The sequence below is a fragment of the Mastacembelus armatus genome, chromosome 22 (assembly GCF_900324485.2).
Source record: "Mastacembelus armatus chromosome 22, fMasArm1.2, whole genome shotgun sequence".
In the NCBI taxonomy this organism is placed as follows: Eukaryota; Metazoa; Chordata; class Actinopteri; order Synbranchiformes; family Mastacembelidae; genus Mastacembelus; species Mastacembelus armatus.
The window spans coordinates 12,562,899-12,580,535 of NC_046654.1; the positions used below are offsets into that span (position 1 = coordinate 12,562,899).

The window sequence follows — 17,637 nt, forward strand, 5'->3', positions numbered from 1 at the left end:
ACGCACATCATAACATAGAGTAATAAACGGAATAAATCAAAATTATCGCGGTAACTTAACTAAAAATAAAATGACGCTTAAAGGTACTGTAGGTGAGACGAATTTAATTGAAGAAGTCTCTAAACTTGGTCCGCTGAGTCTTCTGCAGCCAGAAAATAAATAATGTCAGAAAAGATGCAGTCTGAGATGTGAAACTCTGCCAGTTTTCCAATTAGTAAAATAAATGAACTTGACACTTTTCCTACTGAATCGGTCACCAGTTGCTCAGTGTGTGTGTGTGTGTGTCCCCCACCCCTCTGAAGTGAACGGCGGTCGTTCACGCTGCACGCTCACGGTGTGCAGCGCTCACAAGTGCGCGCCTCCAAGAGCGAGCGACAGTAGAGAGATGATATAGTGGGGTCTGCAGGGCTACCACAATGGGAGGAGTATGAAAGTTATCCCGAGCCCTGCCCACCAACTGCAAAACATATAAGAAGCAAGGGTGAAGCAAAAAGCAGGCACTTAAGCCTTAAATCTTGATTAAAAGACTAAAGAAAAAAAAAAACTTCACCCCAACTCACTGCAGTTATAATTAACACATCAGAATTTTTTTTCTCACTTGATATGGATTTTCAAGAGCTTTGTTAACTTTTTTTTCTTCCAAACAAACAACCACTGAACAGACTTTGTTGAAAACTAAAGTTTTTGTTTCTTTGTGCAGAGAAATTTGCCACAATGCCACTGGACACTGAGTTTGGTGTGAAGGGCAGCAGCATCATCAGAGAATGGACTGGACAGGTTCAGCCTGCTCTGGTTGCCACATTTGTTTTCCTCTTCTGTCTGGAAGCCTGTCTGTGGGTCAGGAACCTCAGGCTCAAAAGAAGACTGCCGGGACCCTTCGCCTGGCCCGTGGTGGGCAACGCCATGCAGCTGGGCCAGATGCCGCACATCACTTTTGCCAAGCTCGCCAAAAAATACGGCAACGTGTACCAGATACGGCTAGGCTGCAGTGACATTGTGGTCCTGAATGGAGACAAGGCAATACGTCAGGCTCTGATAGAGCACAGCACAGAGTTTGCAGGCAGACCAAACTTTGTCTCTTTCCAGATGATCTCTGGAGGCAGGAGTGTGACATTTAATAATTACAGCAAACAGTGGAAAGCGCACAGGAAAATTGCACAGTCAAGCCTCAGAGCCTTTTCCTCTGCAAACAGTCAGACCAAACAAGCCTTTGAGCAACATGTTAAAAATGAGGCCATGGAACTGGTGCAGATATTTTTGCACAATAGTGCTGATGGACAGTATTTTGACCCAGCTCATGAGCTTACAGTAGCTGCTGCTAATATCATGTCTGCTCTCTGCTTCGGGAAGCGATACGGACACGATGACCTGGAGTTCAGGATGCTGTTAAAAAAAGTGGACAAGTTTGGACAGACAGTAGGGGCAGGCAGCTTGGTAGATGTCATGCCCTGGCTTCAGTCTTTCCCCAATCCAGTCCGCAGTGTCTATGAAAACTTTAAAAACCTCAACAAGGAGTTTTTTGCCTTTGTGACAGACAAAGTGGTGCAGCACAGAGAGTCCTTTAACCCTGATGTGACTCGGGACATGAGTGACGCCATCATCAGTGTAATAGAGCATGGAAAGGACAGTGGACTGACGAAAGAGTTTGTTGAATCAACTGTCACAGATCTTATCGGAGCAGGCCAAGACACAATGTCAACTTTCATGCAGTGGACCATCCTGCTCCTGGTCAAGTACCCAGACATGCAAGCCAAACTTCAGGAGCTCATAGATAAAGTGGTAGGCCGAGACAGACTGCCATCGGTTGAGGACAGAAGGAACCTGCCATACCTGGACGCCTTCATCTACGAGACCATGCGCTTCACCAGCTTTGTACCTGTCACCATCCCACATTCCACAACCGCAGATGTCACTATCGAAGGTCTCCACATCCCCAAAGACACGGTGGTCTTCATCAACCAGTGGTCTGTCAACCACGACCCTCTGAAGTGGAAGGACCCTCACATTTTTGACCCCACACGCTTCCTTGACGAAAACGGGGGCCTCAATAAAGACATAACCAACAGCGTCATGATTTTTTCAACGGGTAAAAGACGTTGCATTGGCAATCAGATCGCAAAGATACAGGTATTTTTATTCACAGCAGTGTTGCTGCATCAGTGCAGCTTCGAGAGCAACCCCTCAGAGCCCGTCACTCTTGACTGCTCCTATGGGCTCACACTGAGGCCCCTCCGATTCTCTGTCAGTGCCAAGCTCAGAGGAAACCTGCTTAGGTTAGTTTCCCCAGCATGAACAGCATGTCCCATTACTGTGACTCAAGGCCAGAATTCAATGACAGTGAGTATTGATGTTCCTGCACTAAATCTAGTTGTTGAAAAACTTCCATATTTAAAGGATATCTTAACACAGTCTGAGTTTCAGTGATTACTGGTGCAGGGCTGAGAATATGATTTCAAAGATGTCTCATTAGCTGCAGGTAGAAATCGAGCTTGTGCAAAGGTAATACATTTCTGCTTCACAAAGTACTCTATACTTGATTAGATTTTGTACATAATTCAGAGCTGTGTGCCTGTTTTATACCCACTATAGAGCATGTAAATGTACAGCGTGTACATCCTTTAAATGTCAATTTAAACTAATATAAATGTATATCTAATGCTTGTGGATGTTATTATGTCACTTGTGGACTAATTGTTGTCAAATGTAATATGTTAGAATATATTTAACCTTTGCCACATAAACCAATTACATTTTTTTTTTCATTATTTTATATTTCAGGTATGACAATAAAAGTAATGAAATGTAATGTATTTCACTATCTACTGTACTTAGATATGAACACATTAAACAAAGAATGCAGATCAAAGAGGGGAATGTTTGTGAAGGAGGAAGTCTTTCATTAAAACGCATCCATTGCAGTCTTAAGGATGAAGAGGAGGCACTTCTGTAGACGCTTCGCAGACTTTATGCATCCAGGGTTCAGTTTTACTGTAGAAGCACTGCAGCTACCCCCATGCCAAACACAAATCTCACCAGTACAGTAAAACACATGTGCAGTGAATTGCTTTCGTTTGAGACATTCTCAAAAACACGTTTGTTTACAGATTAACTTTTTTTTTTTTTTTTTCAAAGCTACGTGGATGTCACTGCACGCTCTTAAAGGCTCTGCATTCAGGAATTGATGTTATAATGGCCACAGGGTGTGTTTCTCTGTGTCAAGGCAACAAATCATACTCAGCAGGCCTGGAACGGCGAAGTGTTCATCATAGGGGATATTTTGTTTATTAATGTGTTTGCTTTATATGATGACAAAATAAGCTATATCTGAAATGAATAAAGTGAACTGTCAATGATCAATGTGTCACTGTGGTTTTGTGTAATTCTTAATGTCTTAACACTTCATAGATGCATAGCTCATCTCTGAGTACCATATGAAACAAGTTTCTCAGTCTCAAAACATTTTTTTTAGCCACTGTTGACACTCACTGTTACTCATTGTTCCAAAAATAGAATCCTCTGAAATACTTGACTTGGTTGAATATCACTAAAATAAAAACTGATGTTTTTTTTTTAAGTTCTTCCTTTTGTTGCACAAGCACCTACATAAGCTGAGTTGTAGTGTGACTCCTGTGTTCGGAGTCCAGTTAAAACTATTTTGATGCATGTTACATCCCTAAAAGTTACAGCATCTCAGTGGCCTATGTTTAAAGGGCTGTTACGCCAACAATAACGTTGAATATATATTTTATGGAGCATAAGAAATTCTGCTGATTGTATCTGTTCAGTGTTTGGACCTAAAGCATGCAGCTTTCATGCTGAGATTCAGGAGCCCTTTCCCCTCTATGATTAAATTTAACAGGTTGGCTCTAAATTAGAGAATCATTGTTTCAAGTGCTCACACACGTGAAAAAGAGCAGAATCTTTTAACCCCAGTGGAAAAAACTATCTGCTCCAGCACGTTGTCCATTACTTTTACAATATACTGCCACTTCCATCCTTTCCATCACATTGCCAAAATACTAACTATTCCAAATATTTTAACTAATTTATGTTAGATACTGTGTGAGTAATATCTTTCAGACCACACATAATATGTGGAGTTGATTTAAGTGATCTGTGTTTGGATATTTTTGCAACAAAACTGCAAATTTGTAGTTTTTGTTAACAAGGTTTATTAAATAGCTTCTCTCCTTTTTCCATCATCCTATGGAAGGATGCCTGAGTGGGAATAGGACTTAGGTCTGTAGGCTGTGGTCAAAATGGGAGGGAAGAGATAATAAAAAACCTGAGTGGCTGACCCCTCCCATCGTACAGATACATATAAGCGAAGCGTTAAGGCTTGAATCTGCTTTCTTCTTAAGTGGTCATCCGAAGACGTGCTGCACCACAGTTAACCGCTGAACCTGACCAAGCCTTTCTCACTAGCTTCTATGGAGGAGGGGTAAGGAAGCATAAGTGCTATTTGGAGTCCTTTTTCTTTTTTTTTTTTGTTATGGCTACTTTGTCCATCTGATTGAATTTTACAAGAAGACATAAACAATTTGTAGTTTAATATATATTTAAGACTTTCCAAAGAGCAATCACTTGATGGTTTGCTATTTCAAGTAGAAAAGCTGGCTTTTTGACACAGATGATAGATAACATCCAGGATAACACTATGACTCAAGCAGACACTGAGTTTGGTGTGAAGGGCAGCAGCATCATCAGAGAATGGACTGGACAGGTTCAGCCTGCTCTGGTTGCCACATTTGTTTTCCTCTTCTGTCTGGAAGCCTGTCTGTGGGTCAGGAACCTCAGGCTCAAAAGAAGACTGCCGGGACCCTTCGCCTGGCCCGTGGTGGGCAACGCCATGCAGCTGGGCCAGATGCCGCACATCACTTTTGCCAAACTCGCCAAAAAATACGGCAACGTGTACCAGATACGGCTAGGCTGCAGTGACATTGTGGTCCTGAATGGAGACAAGGCAATACGTCAGGCTCTGATAGAGCACAGCACAGAGTTTGCAGGCAGACCAAACTTTGTCTCTTTCCAGATTGTCTCAGGGGGGAAAAGTCTGACTTTTACTAGTTACAGCAAACAGTGGAAGATGCACAGGAAAGTTGCTCAATCAACAATCAGAGCATTCTCATCTGCCAACAGCCAGACCAAAAAAGCCTTTGAGAAGCAAATTGTGGCTGAAGCCACAGAACTAGTTGGGATTTTCCTTAAACTGAGTTCTCAGGGCAAGTATTTCAACCCAGCTCATGAGCTTACAGTAGCTGCATCTAATGTGATTTGTGCCTTGTGCTTTGGAAAACGTTATGGACATGATGATGTTGAGTTTCGAGCCTTGTTAGAGAAGGCACACCAGTTTGGACAGACAGTAGGGGCAGGCAGCTTGGTAGATGTGATGCCATGGCTTCAGTCTTTCCCCAATCCAGTCCGCAGTGTCTATGAAAACTTTAAAGACCTGAACCAAGAGTTCTTTGGGTTTGTCTGTAACAAAGTAGAGGAGCACAGAGAGACATTTGATCCAGAGGTAACGAGGGATATGAGTGATGCCATTATTGCTGTCATTGACAAGGCTGACAGTGACAACGGACTCACCAAAGCCCACACAGAAGGGACGGTGTCAGATCTGATTGGAGCAGGTCTGGATACCATCTCTACGGCTCTTCACTGGATAGTCCTCCTGCTGGCTAAACACCCTAACATCCAGACCGAACTCCATGAGCTCATAGACAAAGTGGTAGGCCCCAACAGACTGCCATCTATTGAGGACAGAAGTTGCCTGGCCTACCTGGACGCCTTCGTTTATGAAACAATGCGTTTCACCAGCTTTGTCCCAGTTACCATACCACACTCCACAACCTCAGATGTCACTGTTGATGGACTCCACATCCCCAAAGACACAGTGATCTTCATCAACCAGTGGTCTGCTAATCATGATCCCCTGAAGTGGAAGGACCCACATATCTTTGACCCCTCACGTTTCCTGGATGAAAATGGCTCTCTAGACAGGGATCTCATCAGCAATGTTATGATCTTCTCAGCAGGGAAGAGAAGATGTATTGGGGAGCAGGTCGCCAAAGTCCAGATATTTTTGTTCTCAGCTATTCTACTCCACCAGTGTAGATTTGAAAGAAACCCCACTGAGGACTTGTCTTTACACTGCTCCTATGGTTTAACACTGAGGCCTGTAGATTACAAGATCACTGTCAAACTCAGGGGGAAATTACTTAAAGAGCAATAAAAAGCTGTTTAACTGGGATTTTCATAACAAAATGAGGTATGTGTTTGAAAACAAGCACTTGTGCCAATGCTTTTTGTGTAATAAGATCTGATTAAGCCAATAAATACAAACAAGCTTTCTCCCCCCAGCTGACATTTAAATTGCGAACAAAGTAAATACTATTAGTGAGTTAGTCAGTCAGCATACACATCCTGACAATCACATTACAGATTTAAGCCATTTCTCAATTCAAAAACAATTTTACTCCTCAACTCTGAAAAAAATGAGACTGTGACTAAGAAATCCTAAATAAATCTATACTGGTTCTGCTACATCACGTACAAAACAGAAACAAAGGAAAGCTTTGATGTAGTTTCCCAAAACCACAATTCATAATAAACCTTAAGTATGTTATTTTTATTCATATGAGGGTATTTAGCAGAGTGATGAATATGTATCGCTGATGTGGAAAATCATTTGCCAACTGTGTGGTCTCAACTGGACAATTATTTACCCAGACGCTCATTTATCTACATGTGTATTCAACTTTTTTGTGGGTTGATCTTAATACAAATATAATGTGCATATCATCATATAATGTACTCTTAAATCATGCATAATACTGTTGTAATATCATGTCACATGTAACTTACATCTCAAAGCCACTAATTCAATTGTCTTACAGGATTTCTTTATAAAAAAAAACATGTTACATCACTGTAATGATTCATTATTACCACATTGTGTGAGTACTAAGCTAAATAAAATGGCTAAATAGAGATAGACACAATCCTGTGTGATGCAGCATGTACTCTACAGTGTGACAAAAGCCTTGAATAGTCCAATAAATATTTTGTATTCATTTATAACTGAAGCCGCCAAAGACCAGAGATCTTAAAGAGATAATAATAGGTCATGATGTATGGTCTCTGTATTGCTGTGAAAGTTTAATATGGGTTACAGGCCCTGCATGCTCATGTTCACTTGTGCCTTACAAGCAGGCTATGACTTGGTACACCAGCACAGGCAACAGAAAGCAGGCACTAGCTTCACTCATTAATATTTAACACGGGCCGTGCTGTACTTTAGAACTCAAATGTTCAAATTCTGCCAAGTCAGTGTTATCTCCCATTTACCAGTACACAGAGCAGCTGTTCATCTCTTAAACTGACATCATAACTAATAAAAGCTGTGAATTTCAAAAGACCAGAATAGAATTTGGCGTTCAGGAGTAGGCCAAATCATGTTAACGCTTCATGGAAAACCACTGTAGCTTTGTGGGTAGTAAATCACTTTGAAAAACACTGTTTACAAGCGGCGGGTCACATCAGGTTGCATGACTGCCTGTGCACTGTCACAGGTCTTACACTGACAATCACACAAGATTGTATTTAGAAGCAGACTCACTTAACAGCCCTCCTAAAATTCTTCCTTTGGAGTGACTTTTTATTTTGGAAAACCCAAAACCAGCCGTTGTTCAATGTTTCTCCCTACTGGAAGTATGACACATAAATATTACTTCAAATTTGAGTTAGCATGAGTGTGACTCAATTCTGAAGCCTGTTTCACCAGGTCTCATACAGAGCAGGCTGAAGACATTCTGTACCGTTACAGGCTCTCTCTCCCTCACTCTCTCTCTTTGCCTTTGACACTGAAAGGACTCTAGTGGGATCCTGACCTCCCCTGTTTCCATCACCGCTTCCCAAAACATCCATGAAATGTGTTCAGCTGAAAGACTCCCTTTCACCCCGAGTCACCCACTCTTTGCTCCACATCCCTCTGCAGCCCTTGACCTGCCCAGTTTCATTCCTTGAAGGAAAACAGAAAAGAGTACAGGCTGATAGTTTTTCAGCTCTGATGTTATTCACATTCTGCACGTACACAGAGCCACAGTGTGACCTCCCACAAGGTTCTGTCCGCTACCAGCAGATACAACAAAATTCAAAACCCACTCGTCTCTGCTAGTGGTTTGACATGCAAACTGCAGTCAGTGTTTGGTAGATGACACACAGTGAGGTAAAATTACTTGGAAGCGGACGATTGCAATGCTCCAAAGAAAATCTCTTCCCCTGTCCACTGCCATGATCTGCTGAAACACTGCGGAACATTGTGCCTGAGCATTGACAGGGAACGGCCCTGTGTGCTTATTCAGCCAGTCTTTCCTATAACACGGCCCTTAGCACCAACCCGCTGACCACAGCTACAGTCCATATCCAAAATGTTACAAATAACGTGATTTGTAATTTTGCATGCTCTTCAATCTGACCCAAAGCATCAAATATCATTAATCACTCCATTGCAAAAACATAACTGTCAGTATCCAAGTAAACAGTTTTTTTAGATGACAAGAACAAATAACTTGTAGGGTGAAAAAAAGAAGCTCACGCAAAGTAACTATGAATGCAGGTTTTCCAATTTCCCACTGGACAAAGGTGACATTTTCAACAAGTCAAACACTCATCTCACCTCTCTCTATGTACAGTAGGCTATTTATACAAGAAAATGTGCCCCAGCTTATGAAAGCAGTCTTGCTGTGCTAATTTGTCTCCAAAAAAGGAAACGAAAGCTTCTGCCTTTAATAATCCTGCTCCACAATCAACATACCCACCGTTTGAGAAGCTCAATGAGATACACATGTAGCAACTTTTTTGATCTGATTATAAAGGTTAAATTTTGAGGTTTCATAAAAAAATAAAAAATAAAAAAAAAAACTGGAACGAGCTATTTGCATTCTGATTCAGTGTAATATATTCCAGTTTTTGTGATGTGCCATGTTTCCTCTCTTTTGAAACCCCTAGTGGAATTATGTCACAGAAGTAAACACTGAGCAGGACTTATAATGATGTTCCATTTGACATTATAACCAAGTCATACCACCTTAAAGTTTGGTGGACCCACATTACACACACGGAGCCCAGTGATTTGTGACCCTTTGCTTCATGTTTTGGAATACCAGCTTATGCAACCATCATCGAGACATGTGAAGTGACCTTTTCAGTAAATAATTACCCAATTCATTATTATAGGGTGGGACGGCTGGTTGTTTTGTTCATGCTGGGATTGAGTTTTGGAGTAGTGGCAAGGAAAGGAGCTTTAATATAAAAAAATATGATGTGTAGTTCCATTTGCTGCATTTCTTTCCATATAACAGAGGATTATTTTCAGGAGGTGAGGGAGGATGTGATCCGTGCTGTTCAATATGGGAACATGGCTGGCATGTGGTTTTTGTTCATGGGTGGGAGAGTTCATGTCCAGGTCTGAAACTGTCACTCATATTAGCCCTGTTTAAAGTGGTCAATTTGTTTAATATGGAAACTGAGCAACCCTGTCTTTTATAATTTATGTTCAAGGGCAATGATGATTTCCAAAGCAGGAAGCCTGTAATGTGATGTTCCCAGAGAGGAGTGAAACAGGACAGTTGTGGTGAAGAAGCTTGCAAGTCCTCTGTAAGTCAGACATCCTGATATGGAGACTGAGGTTGAGTCAGGATCTCTCCTGTGTGCACTGTAGCAAGGTGATGTGGCTAAGAAGACTAACGTAAGTCATTTTTACCATTCATATCTTTCAGTGTCTAAACAGCTGTTCTTCCTTACTTCCTATTTAGATCAACAGGACTTGGCAAGATTGAAGCACAAAAAAAAAACTCCCTCTTTATTTGCCAGACCTAGAAAGCAAATTAGATTAGTATGTCTCCTACAAATAGCTCATGATCTCATTTATCTCATGAAAGATCAGTTCTGTTGGACCTTCAGAGTGAGTATCTGGTACTTCCCTGTAGGTTAGGCACCCTCAAGACGCCATCAGACTTGTACAGTGTCACAGATAGCGCTGTCTCCTCACATGATAACGATCCAGTGGCACCAGACTGGAACTGCAAGAGGCATATAGATGTGTCTCTGAGAAGAATTTGTTTTGAAAAGTGAGGACGTACATCAGATTATTGCTCCGCGTGTTTTCTTAAGTAACATGAGAATGCTGGAAACAGTTAACAGTGATATCCGAAGCACAAGTGAAACAGAGATGGGAAGATAAGTAGATGTGCAGGTAAGTGCTACCATTAACTGCAGAAAATATAATGCCTGACAAATGCAAATGTAAGTAAGTGGAGAAGAAAGTTCACGCAGTGAGTGTGTGAACACAATTATTCTACTCACAAACATAAAAACACATAAATATACAAATACATTTAAACACATGTACTGCTTTCTGAAACATAAAGAGAACATGAAAAGTGTGACACGTACCAAAGTCATACAACGCCCTCTTGGCAAAACACACACTTTTTAGCACACATCAAAACAAGCAAAAGTACACAAAGCAAGTTTGAAACCAGTGTCCATATGTTTTTGTTCATATTGTGTCTAACAGAAATCAAATGGTTAATCCTAGTCTGAAATTCCTTAGTCGATGCCAGTCAAAGAGTCTGTGTTTGTGGTCTGAAACAGTGGCATTGGCACAGTGCAGCCTGGGTAATCATCGGAATCCACGATAAATATGTAATATTTTAAAATTATCGTTAAGAATGCGAAAGCAACATATTACCATCATAGACATCAAGGCCAATCGAGCTGCGGTCTTTCATATCCAGTATTTCAGAGAAATAACAGAAAACTCTTATGTAATTGACGTTATTCATAGTGAACAATGGTGATTGAAGACAGCCTAATGACCCCTACATCTGTCATAACCCGCCTCTGTCTTAGAGTGTCAGTGCCCAAAATTCTAGCTAATGTACTGGGATATGAAATATATTGTAACCATCTCCCTGACAAGAAAAAAAAACAAAAAGAAATGTTGCATGTTCCTTTGTCAAACAAAGCTACCCATAATTCAGCTCTCCACTGCACCAGAACCCCTCTTTCACGCCATCCCACTTCAAGCCCTCTACTTGGAAATGCTTTCTCCAGACCAAAACAATTTAGCAATAAGCTATTTGTGTTCGTGGGGATTCATTTTCAGTTGTTTTTATATTCTCTTTTTGTAGTGGGCGCTGATTGCCTGTCAGAATTTCCCCACTCACTGAGAGAAAACGACTCGCTGGAGCTGACCACTACTGAAAAGGCATTTTTCTGTTAAGACTTGGATTGTCTACACTCGGAACATGTGTACTTGTTGACAGTGTGAGATGTTCGTAAATGACAATTTCACATCACAGCCTGCATGCTGCATGCTGAGTAGGGACTGTGCAAAAAATGGAAAGTGTATTTTAATATACACTTAATACATGTACGATATTTTGACATTTTTAGGAATAGTAGTTAAGTTCATATTACTATGACTGATGACATATGATATTTAGGACTTTGCAAAGGTTTGGTACAAATTTAGAAACACAGGTGGATGATGCAGGCTAAAATACCTTTGAATTAGGTAGGCATACTTCCTAGACATGCTAAACACACTGTGTACCCTAGACTTTATTCAGCACTCATTATCTTCATGACAGGACACAAGTTACATAGGACACATAGCTAGAATGCTAAAACTGGAAATGAAGTATAATGTTTTTGTCAGTGGCAATAATTGAACCTACCATCTACAGTCTTGTTTCTTGGGACACACACACAGGCGTCACTAATATTCAGTTACAATTCCTACAAAACAGATGTGTACAGGATGTCAAATGTGTGGGCGTTGGTTCCTTGTCTCTGTGAGTTTGCATCACACTATCAGCTGGTTTGCAATACATCCGGTGTACCCATGTGAGGGACTCCGTGCAGCAAACAGGCATCTGAGAGCGCAGAGTGCCGCTCAGGACGAAGTGAGAGGTCTTGTAAGATATCTTGAGTTGGAGCGGAGGTGCGGCTCACCAAGAATAACACAGCAGGGATGAAGGCTACTTATGGGGGTTAACATAAGGTTCTGGAAACCCTGTTTACTTAGCTTGGCAGCATTAAAGGACTTTGCCAGCATGAGGAGTGAGTATGATCCCACGGAGGGAAAAACGGAAATCGATCATGTTCGGACTTTTTATGCAGTGGCATCATATCCACTTTGAAAGAAATCATTATGAGATGTCAAAGTGAGATGGGTTGGCAGTATTACAGATTTCCACAAACTTGTATTCCAGTACATTAGCTCCAGTTCACACTTGAATGGACACATGGAGAAAACTGTTAAGTTTACTGAAGTGTAAAGCCATGCAGCACACCTGATGACAACAAATCGTATTTAAATGATTTTGGTGTGTGATCTCATAGCATTATGTAAGACACAGCGCCTGTGCCAGACCCTCAGACAGAGTGCAGGGGAGATTTTCAGGTGCATGCTGCAGAGCACGCAGCCCGCTTCTTTGCCTGCCATACTTGGAAATAGTTGATTGAGCATGCTCAACTTAAGTACACTATTAACAATCCAAAGCAAAAAATAATAATAATAATAGATTTTATGTTTACAAAAAAAATACATATAAATGTGAACAGTTTAAATCACTCAATTATCCTGCATGAGCATAGGAGCTCCTGCTGATTACATAATTGAGTATAGGCAAAGAAAGAGTTTCTGCAGTGAGCTACCTCTGTCTGAACCGTAGTGGATGGGGGACCTCTCACATGAGTCTGCAGCTCAGCTTTCAAGTACAATTGCATGTTCGTGCGAACTGTACACGCTTGCACAAACTCTTAGCCTGTATAATTGTTTCAAAAATATCTGATCTGACTTCTTTGGATGAAAATAAATTACTTTATTTTGAAAGGTAATAACCTGATGGAGAATTAATTGTGATTTTCTTCTCTTTACTATGGTGGTTGCTGAGTGTGAGATAAAAAACAGAAAATAGGGTAATGCACCTGGTTGCAGTGAGAAACCTTACACCCTTATGTGTTTGGATGAAAACTCAAGAAGCTGCTTGGCCAAGACAATTGACAGGAAATTTATGAACCCCATGTGTTGGCTTCTGTGTGTACGACGAACAGTGTGGCTCTGTGTCCCACACCAGAAAGAGCACCTGAGAAGAAGCCATCGTGTTTCAGTAAAGAAACGTGTCCTCATCCAGTTTGACTCAGTGCAGTGCATGGCTGCACTAAAGTGCCATTTGATGATTCAGAGGAAGGGGGACTTCTGGTATGAACGACAGCTGGTGACTCAGATTCCCGCTCACGGTGACAGGTGGTTTTGTTTTTGTCAGCTTGTGCCTTTCCTGTCATGAGACGACACCAGAAGTAAGAGAAGCATTCACAACCACAAGCCAAGCATGACCACAACAGGCATTGCAGGGGAGACAGGAGTCGGGGTGTCTGCTCCAATTCTCCAAACTGCGATCACATATTGTAGCAGAGGAGAACCCATTAAGCGACTCCTGGACTTTGGCTGACTCCCCAGTAGCAGAGGCCCCTCATCATACCCCCCTTCCACTCTAACCACCTCCCCTCTCTCTTCTTTGCACTCCTCCCACGCAAACTCCCCTCCCCTTCCCTCCACCCCTGGCTCTGCCGCCAGGAACTAAGATGTATGGTTTCTCTGCCGAGAACCGCTTCCAAGGTAGCACTTCTCTCCTCTGCCAGCAAAAATAAGACATTCTGCTCACTCTCGCCTTCTCTCCCGCCCACTTACCCATCCCATCCCAACAACACAAGTCCCTCTGCATCACAGTGGTCAGAGAGACGCTAGCTGCAGCCAACAGCTACACTCTGCTCTGCCACCTCTTCTCCCTTTGGTTCTGAGAGACATTGACTTTGCCCTTTATGTAGATAGGGGCCTGCCAGGTACAGAGGCAATGTGTGTTCTTTGAGATAGGTTACTATGTGTACACTGGAGCAGACCACTTGGTGGGTTTATTGTTATTAGGAAATTGGGAACTACATGTTCTGTAGAGAGTCTGGACTTTTTGAAAACAGACAGAAACTGTCCAAGACCACACTTTAGAAAATATCCTGCCAATATCTTTATCACAATGCAAAGATACAGGTAGATCAAACACATATACCAGCATGAGGATCCAAGACGGACGCACACATACACTGTTGTGGACACAAGAAATTGACTGGTGCTCATGTTATAACCCCTGGCACTAATGGTAACCATAACAATGAAAAGCCCCACAGTAATCCTTATCCCAACTTTACCTCATTTCTAATGGTAACTCTTTTCCAAACCTCTAATCCCTGAGCAGCCCCTTCTCAAAATAATGACAGGGCTTTCTAATTTTAGAAGATCTGAGTTATATTCTTTTTGGGAAATGTGATCATCATACAGATTTAAAAAACAACACAATCATTTTGGTCCTGAACATGTGTTCCAATGAGAAACGTCCTGCAATCCCAACGCTGCTACTTTTAAATGACCCTAACATCCAGCTCTAAGCAACAATTAGTTCAGCATCATGTATTTTAATGTTTGCAACTTTTATAGACTTTAACATTCAGTGAGTAAGTTTCTAATAAAAGTTTGAAAGGGACTTACATATCTGTTAACTTCCATACAGGGCAACCTATAAAGCAAATGGGTGCAAGTTAACAGACATGTATGTAACATACTGAAGCGTGAATGCTCACTGACGTAATGGATACATCTGTGTTTCAGGTCCAGTGCGAACATGTGGACTTTTGAGTATACAGGGATGGCTGCCTGCGTCCCCCTGGGTGGACCAGCTGAGAAAACACTCCCTGCTGCACACTCCACAAGATAAAAACTCCAGCCATCAAGACTTCCATCCACATCCCATTGCATTTGTTTGGTTTGACCCGGTGCTGGCATTACACCTACTCCTCATTTCATAACGTGCTGGACGAGAAGACTTTAACATGCAGTGCATCATGGGCTGATTTATGACGAGTCATAAAAGGTAGTGCTGAGCCTGATGTAGCATGTGAGCATATGAGTTTGCAGGGAAACGTATACTCATTGTTGCAGGTCAGTCGTGTCCAGTTCCGTACAATCAACATGGGTTGTTGAAAACTAAGCAACACATGACACAAAAACTCAGTGATTTATTACTGTTCCAAATGGAAAATTAATCTTTCCCAATAGGAGGACAAAATTTTTATAAGTAAATATTAAAGCTGCACTAAAAACATTTTGTATCAGCAATGGATCAAATCACTATTTGGAAAAATTCCACACAATTCTGGGAAGCATTTTTGCATCTTACAGACCATTGTTTTGGTGTCATGATTTGCAAATTGTGCCATCAATCTCTTTCTTTTTGTCAACACTTCTTGACGGTTTCTTGGGACCTTGAGTTGTGCTAGTAGCTCTATATTGCTGTACTTTGAAACTTTGAGCTAAATACTAATGTCAGCATGATACACTCATATTAACAACTGAAAATGAAAACTAGATACAGTTGAGGCTCACAAGCATGTCATTAGTTTTGCAGGTATTTGGCTATAAGCCAAAAAAACTCTGAAGCAAAAAGGGTCGGGAATGTGTGGATAACTTATTAAAAAAATAAAATGTGCATGAAAACTCAATGGACAGGTTTGCCAATAAACTTGCAATTTATCATAAAATTGTGGTTAAAGAAAGAAGACAGTACATGTGGAGAAGATAACCACAAATTCTTTTCTCAGTCTTTGCCTCAAAACAGGTCAAACATCAGCAAAAGCTGAAACAACCTCCCTGGAGCTGATAAGAGAGGGCTGGATATTTGCTGATATGAGTTTGCATGCACTTGGGATTTCACAGTGTACTGAAAATACCGAAAAGTTTAGAGTTTAACAAAGAAGCTCAGACACAGATCCTCCAACTGAATCAACATATCGCAAGAGAGCTACAATGTTGATCACTACCAACACTGGTCCCTAGCTTTCATCCCATAATGCATCTGTTTCCCTATTGGCTGTGGTGACCATGTCTCAACTCATAAAGCTTGCGTGGTCACATAGTGGTTTTAGTAGCACGGCAGTGATGTTAACCATTATCCCGGGGCCTTATTAAAACGCAAGAGATTATTGGATGATTTAATGAAACAGACTATCATGTTCTCTAGCACACATGCACCAGGTTCAAAAAGAAAATGATCACTTTAAGATCTAAATACACCAAATACAACTACCGGAGTGAAAAGTTATTTATGGAAACAGGGGACTCAACAACAAATGTAAGTCAATTTTTTTTTTTAAAATAGGGCCACAAATGCTAAGGCACATATTTGTGCTCAACCAGTGACATGGCCAGTCAATATAATGAGTTTAAAATAGTTCCTCTTCAGTGAACATACAGGACATTTCCATAAGGTATCAATGAATTAAGGTACAGTTACATTACAAACCAGTCTCTATTGGTTTCATAGAGTTTATCTGACAACTACCATTAAGAAGAAAAGAAAAGGTGAAGAAAGTACCAAGAAAAGAGGGATGTGTAAGAAGTGGCAGTGTCATCTCGACTGCTACACGTTTCCGGGAATCACGCTTGCCCATGCTGTGATTAGAAATAAAGCGGACATTTGCACAAGGGGTGTTAATGTGTCAGAGCGCTAATTAGATGTAAGCAGAGCTTGTTGCTCAGCATGCCAACTACAACACACGGGAAACAGTACACTCACACTGACGAAAGGCCTGAGCTGGATTGATGGAATTCCATAAAGGCCGAGGATATTTATCACTAGATGCAGAAACAGCTGAACTCTAGAGGAGCTTAATGCCTACACAAGAATCCATGTAGCTAAAACTGTCGACTGACTAACAGCATAAGGGAGTAACTCGCTTGAAAAAGGGTAAAGGAAAGAAAAATCTTGAGCCACATTTCACTTTGGCAGGTTCTCATTTCAGTAATATAAGAATGGTGGACCAGCAGAAGAAATATCTGTGGTTTGTAAGTATATGACAAATGGGCTAGCAAGACTTGCATTTGGCCTGAAATTCAAAATCCTTTGGAGAGCACTCTTAGCTGCTACATGGCATCTTATGTAGTCAAATAGCTTGTAATAAAAATATTATGTGTGATTACCCAACATTAGTTTGTGTTTTATAGGTATTTTGGGACACAGCAAAACAGAACCATATCTTTAAAGAATTAAAAGAAACTCTCACTGATGTGGGAAGGAGAGCAGCAACTCTTTCCCAATTTTCTGGATAAGTCTGTGACATCTCGTTCAGACAAGTGTTGGGAGGAAAGAGATAAAGCTTTCCATGTGGCATCTTCTTTTTCTGGCTCATTCCTTTGCCTGGCTGCCAGAGACCTCTGCTTAATGAAGTGGTACATAGATGACGAGGGGGAGTAAATGGAGGAGCTTTAGGGGGAACATTGAACATGCATGAAGGAAAATAATGCAGCTCTCCTGAATGACCGTGATGACTTTGGGGGGACAGAACGTGTACTAATCTGGGCCAGCAGCCAAGCCAAACCAAAGGGGGCAAAGGTGAAGCCATAGCCAGGAAAATGGGAGTTCAAATAAATGAAATGCTCAGTGAACGGGCCGTGGAGAGACAAATGACTTTACGGTTCAGAAACGAAAATCCGAGGAGCCAGAGGCAACATTGGAAGTT

At 41.3% G+C, this 17,637-nt stretch overlaps 2 protein-coding genes across 2 annotated transcripts; both read left to right on the forward strand.

Annotated features, from left to right (window-relative positions):
- The first annotated feature begins 515 nt into the window (after nucleotides 1-515).
- cyp1c1 (cytochrome P450, family 1, subfamily C, polypeptide 1) lies at nucleotides 516-3,353 on the forward strand. The gene has a single exon (XM_026308430.1). The coding sequence runs from the start codon at nucleotides 715-717 to the stop codon at nucleotides 2,290-2,292; it is 1,578 nt and encodes a 525-aa protein (XP_026164215.1). The 5' UTR covers nucleotides 516-714; the 3' UTR covers nucleotides 2,293-3,353.
- Nucleotides 3,354-4,424: 1,071 nt separating this feature from the next.
- LOC113130476 (cytochrome P450 1B1-like) lies at nucleotides 4,425-7,077 on the forward strand. Its single transcript, XM_033325018.1, has one exon. The coding sequence runs from the start codon at nucleotides 4,631-4,633 to the stop codon at nucleotides 6,230-6,232; it is 1,602 nt and encodes a 533-aa protein (XP_033180909.1). The 5' UTR covers nucleotides 4,425-4,630; the 3' UTR covers nucleotides 6,233-7,077.
- Nucleotides 7,078-17,637: the final 10,560 nt, after the last annotated feature.

Excerpts from the sequence above, each read along its gene's own strand:
- cyp1c1 (XM_026308430.1), top strand. The coding sequence starts at position 715 with ATGCCACTGGACACTGAGTTTGGTGTGAAGGGCAGCAGCATCATCAGA.
- LOC113130476 (XM_033325018.1), top strand. The coding sequence starts at position 4,631 with ATGATAGATAACATCCAGGATAACACTATGACTCAAGCAGACACTGAG.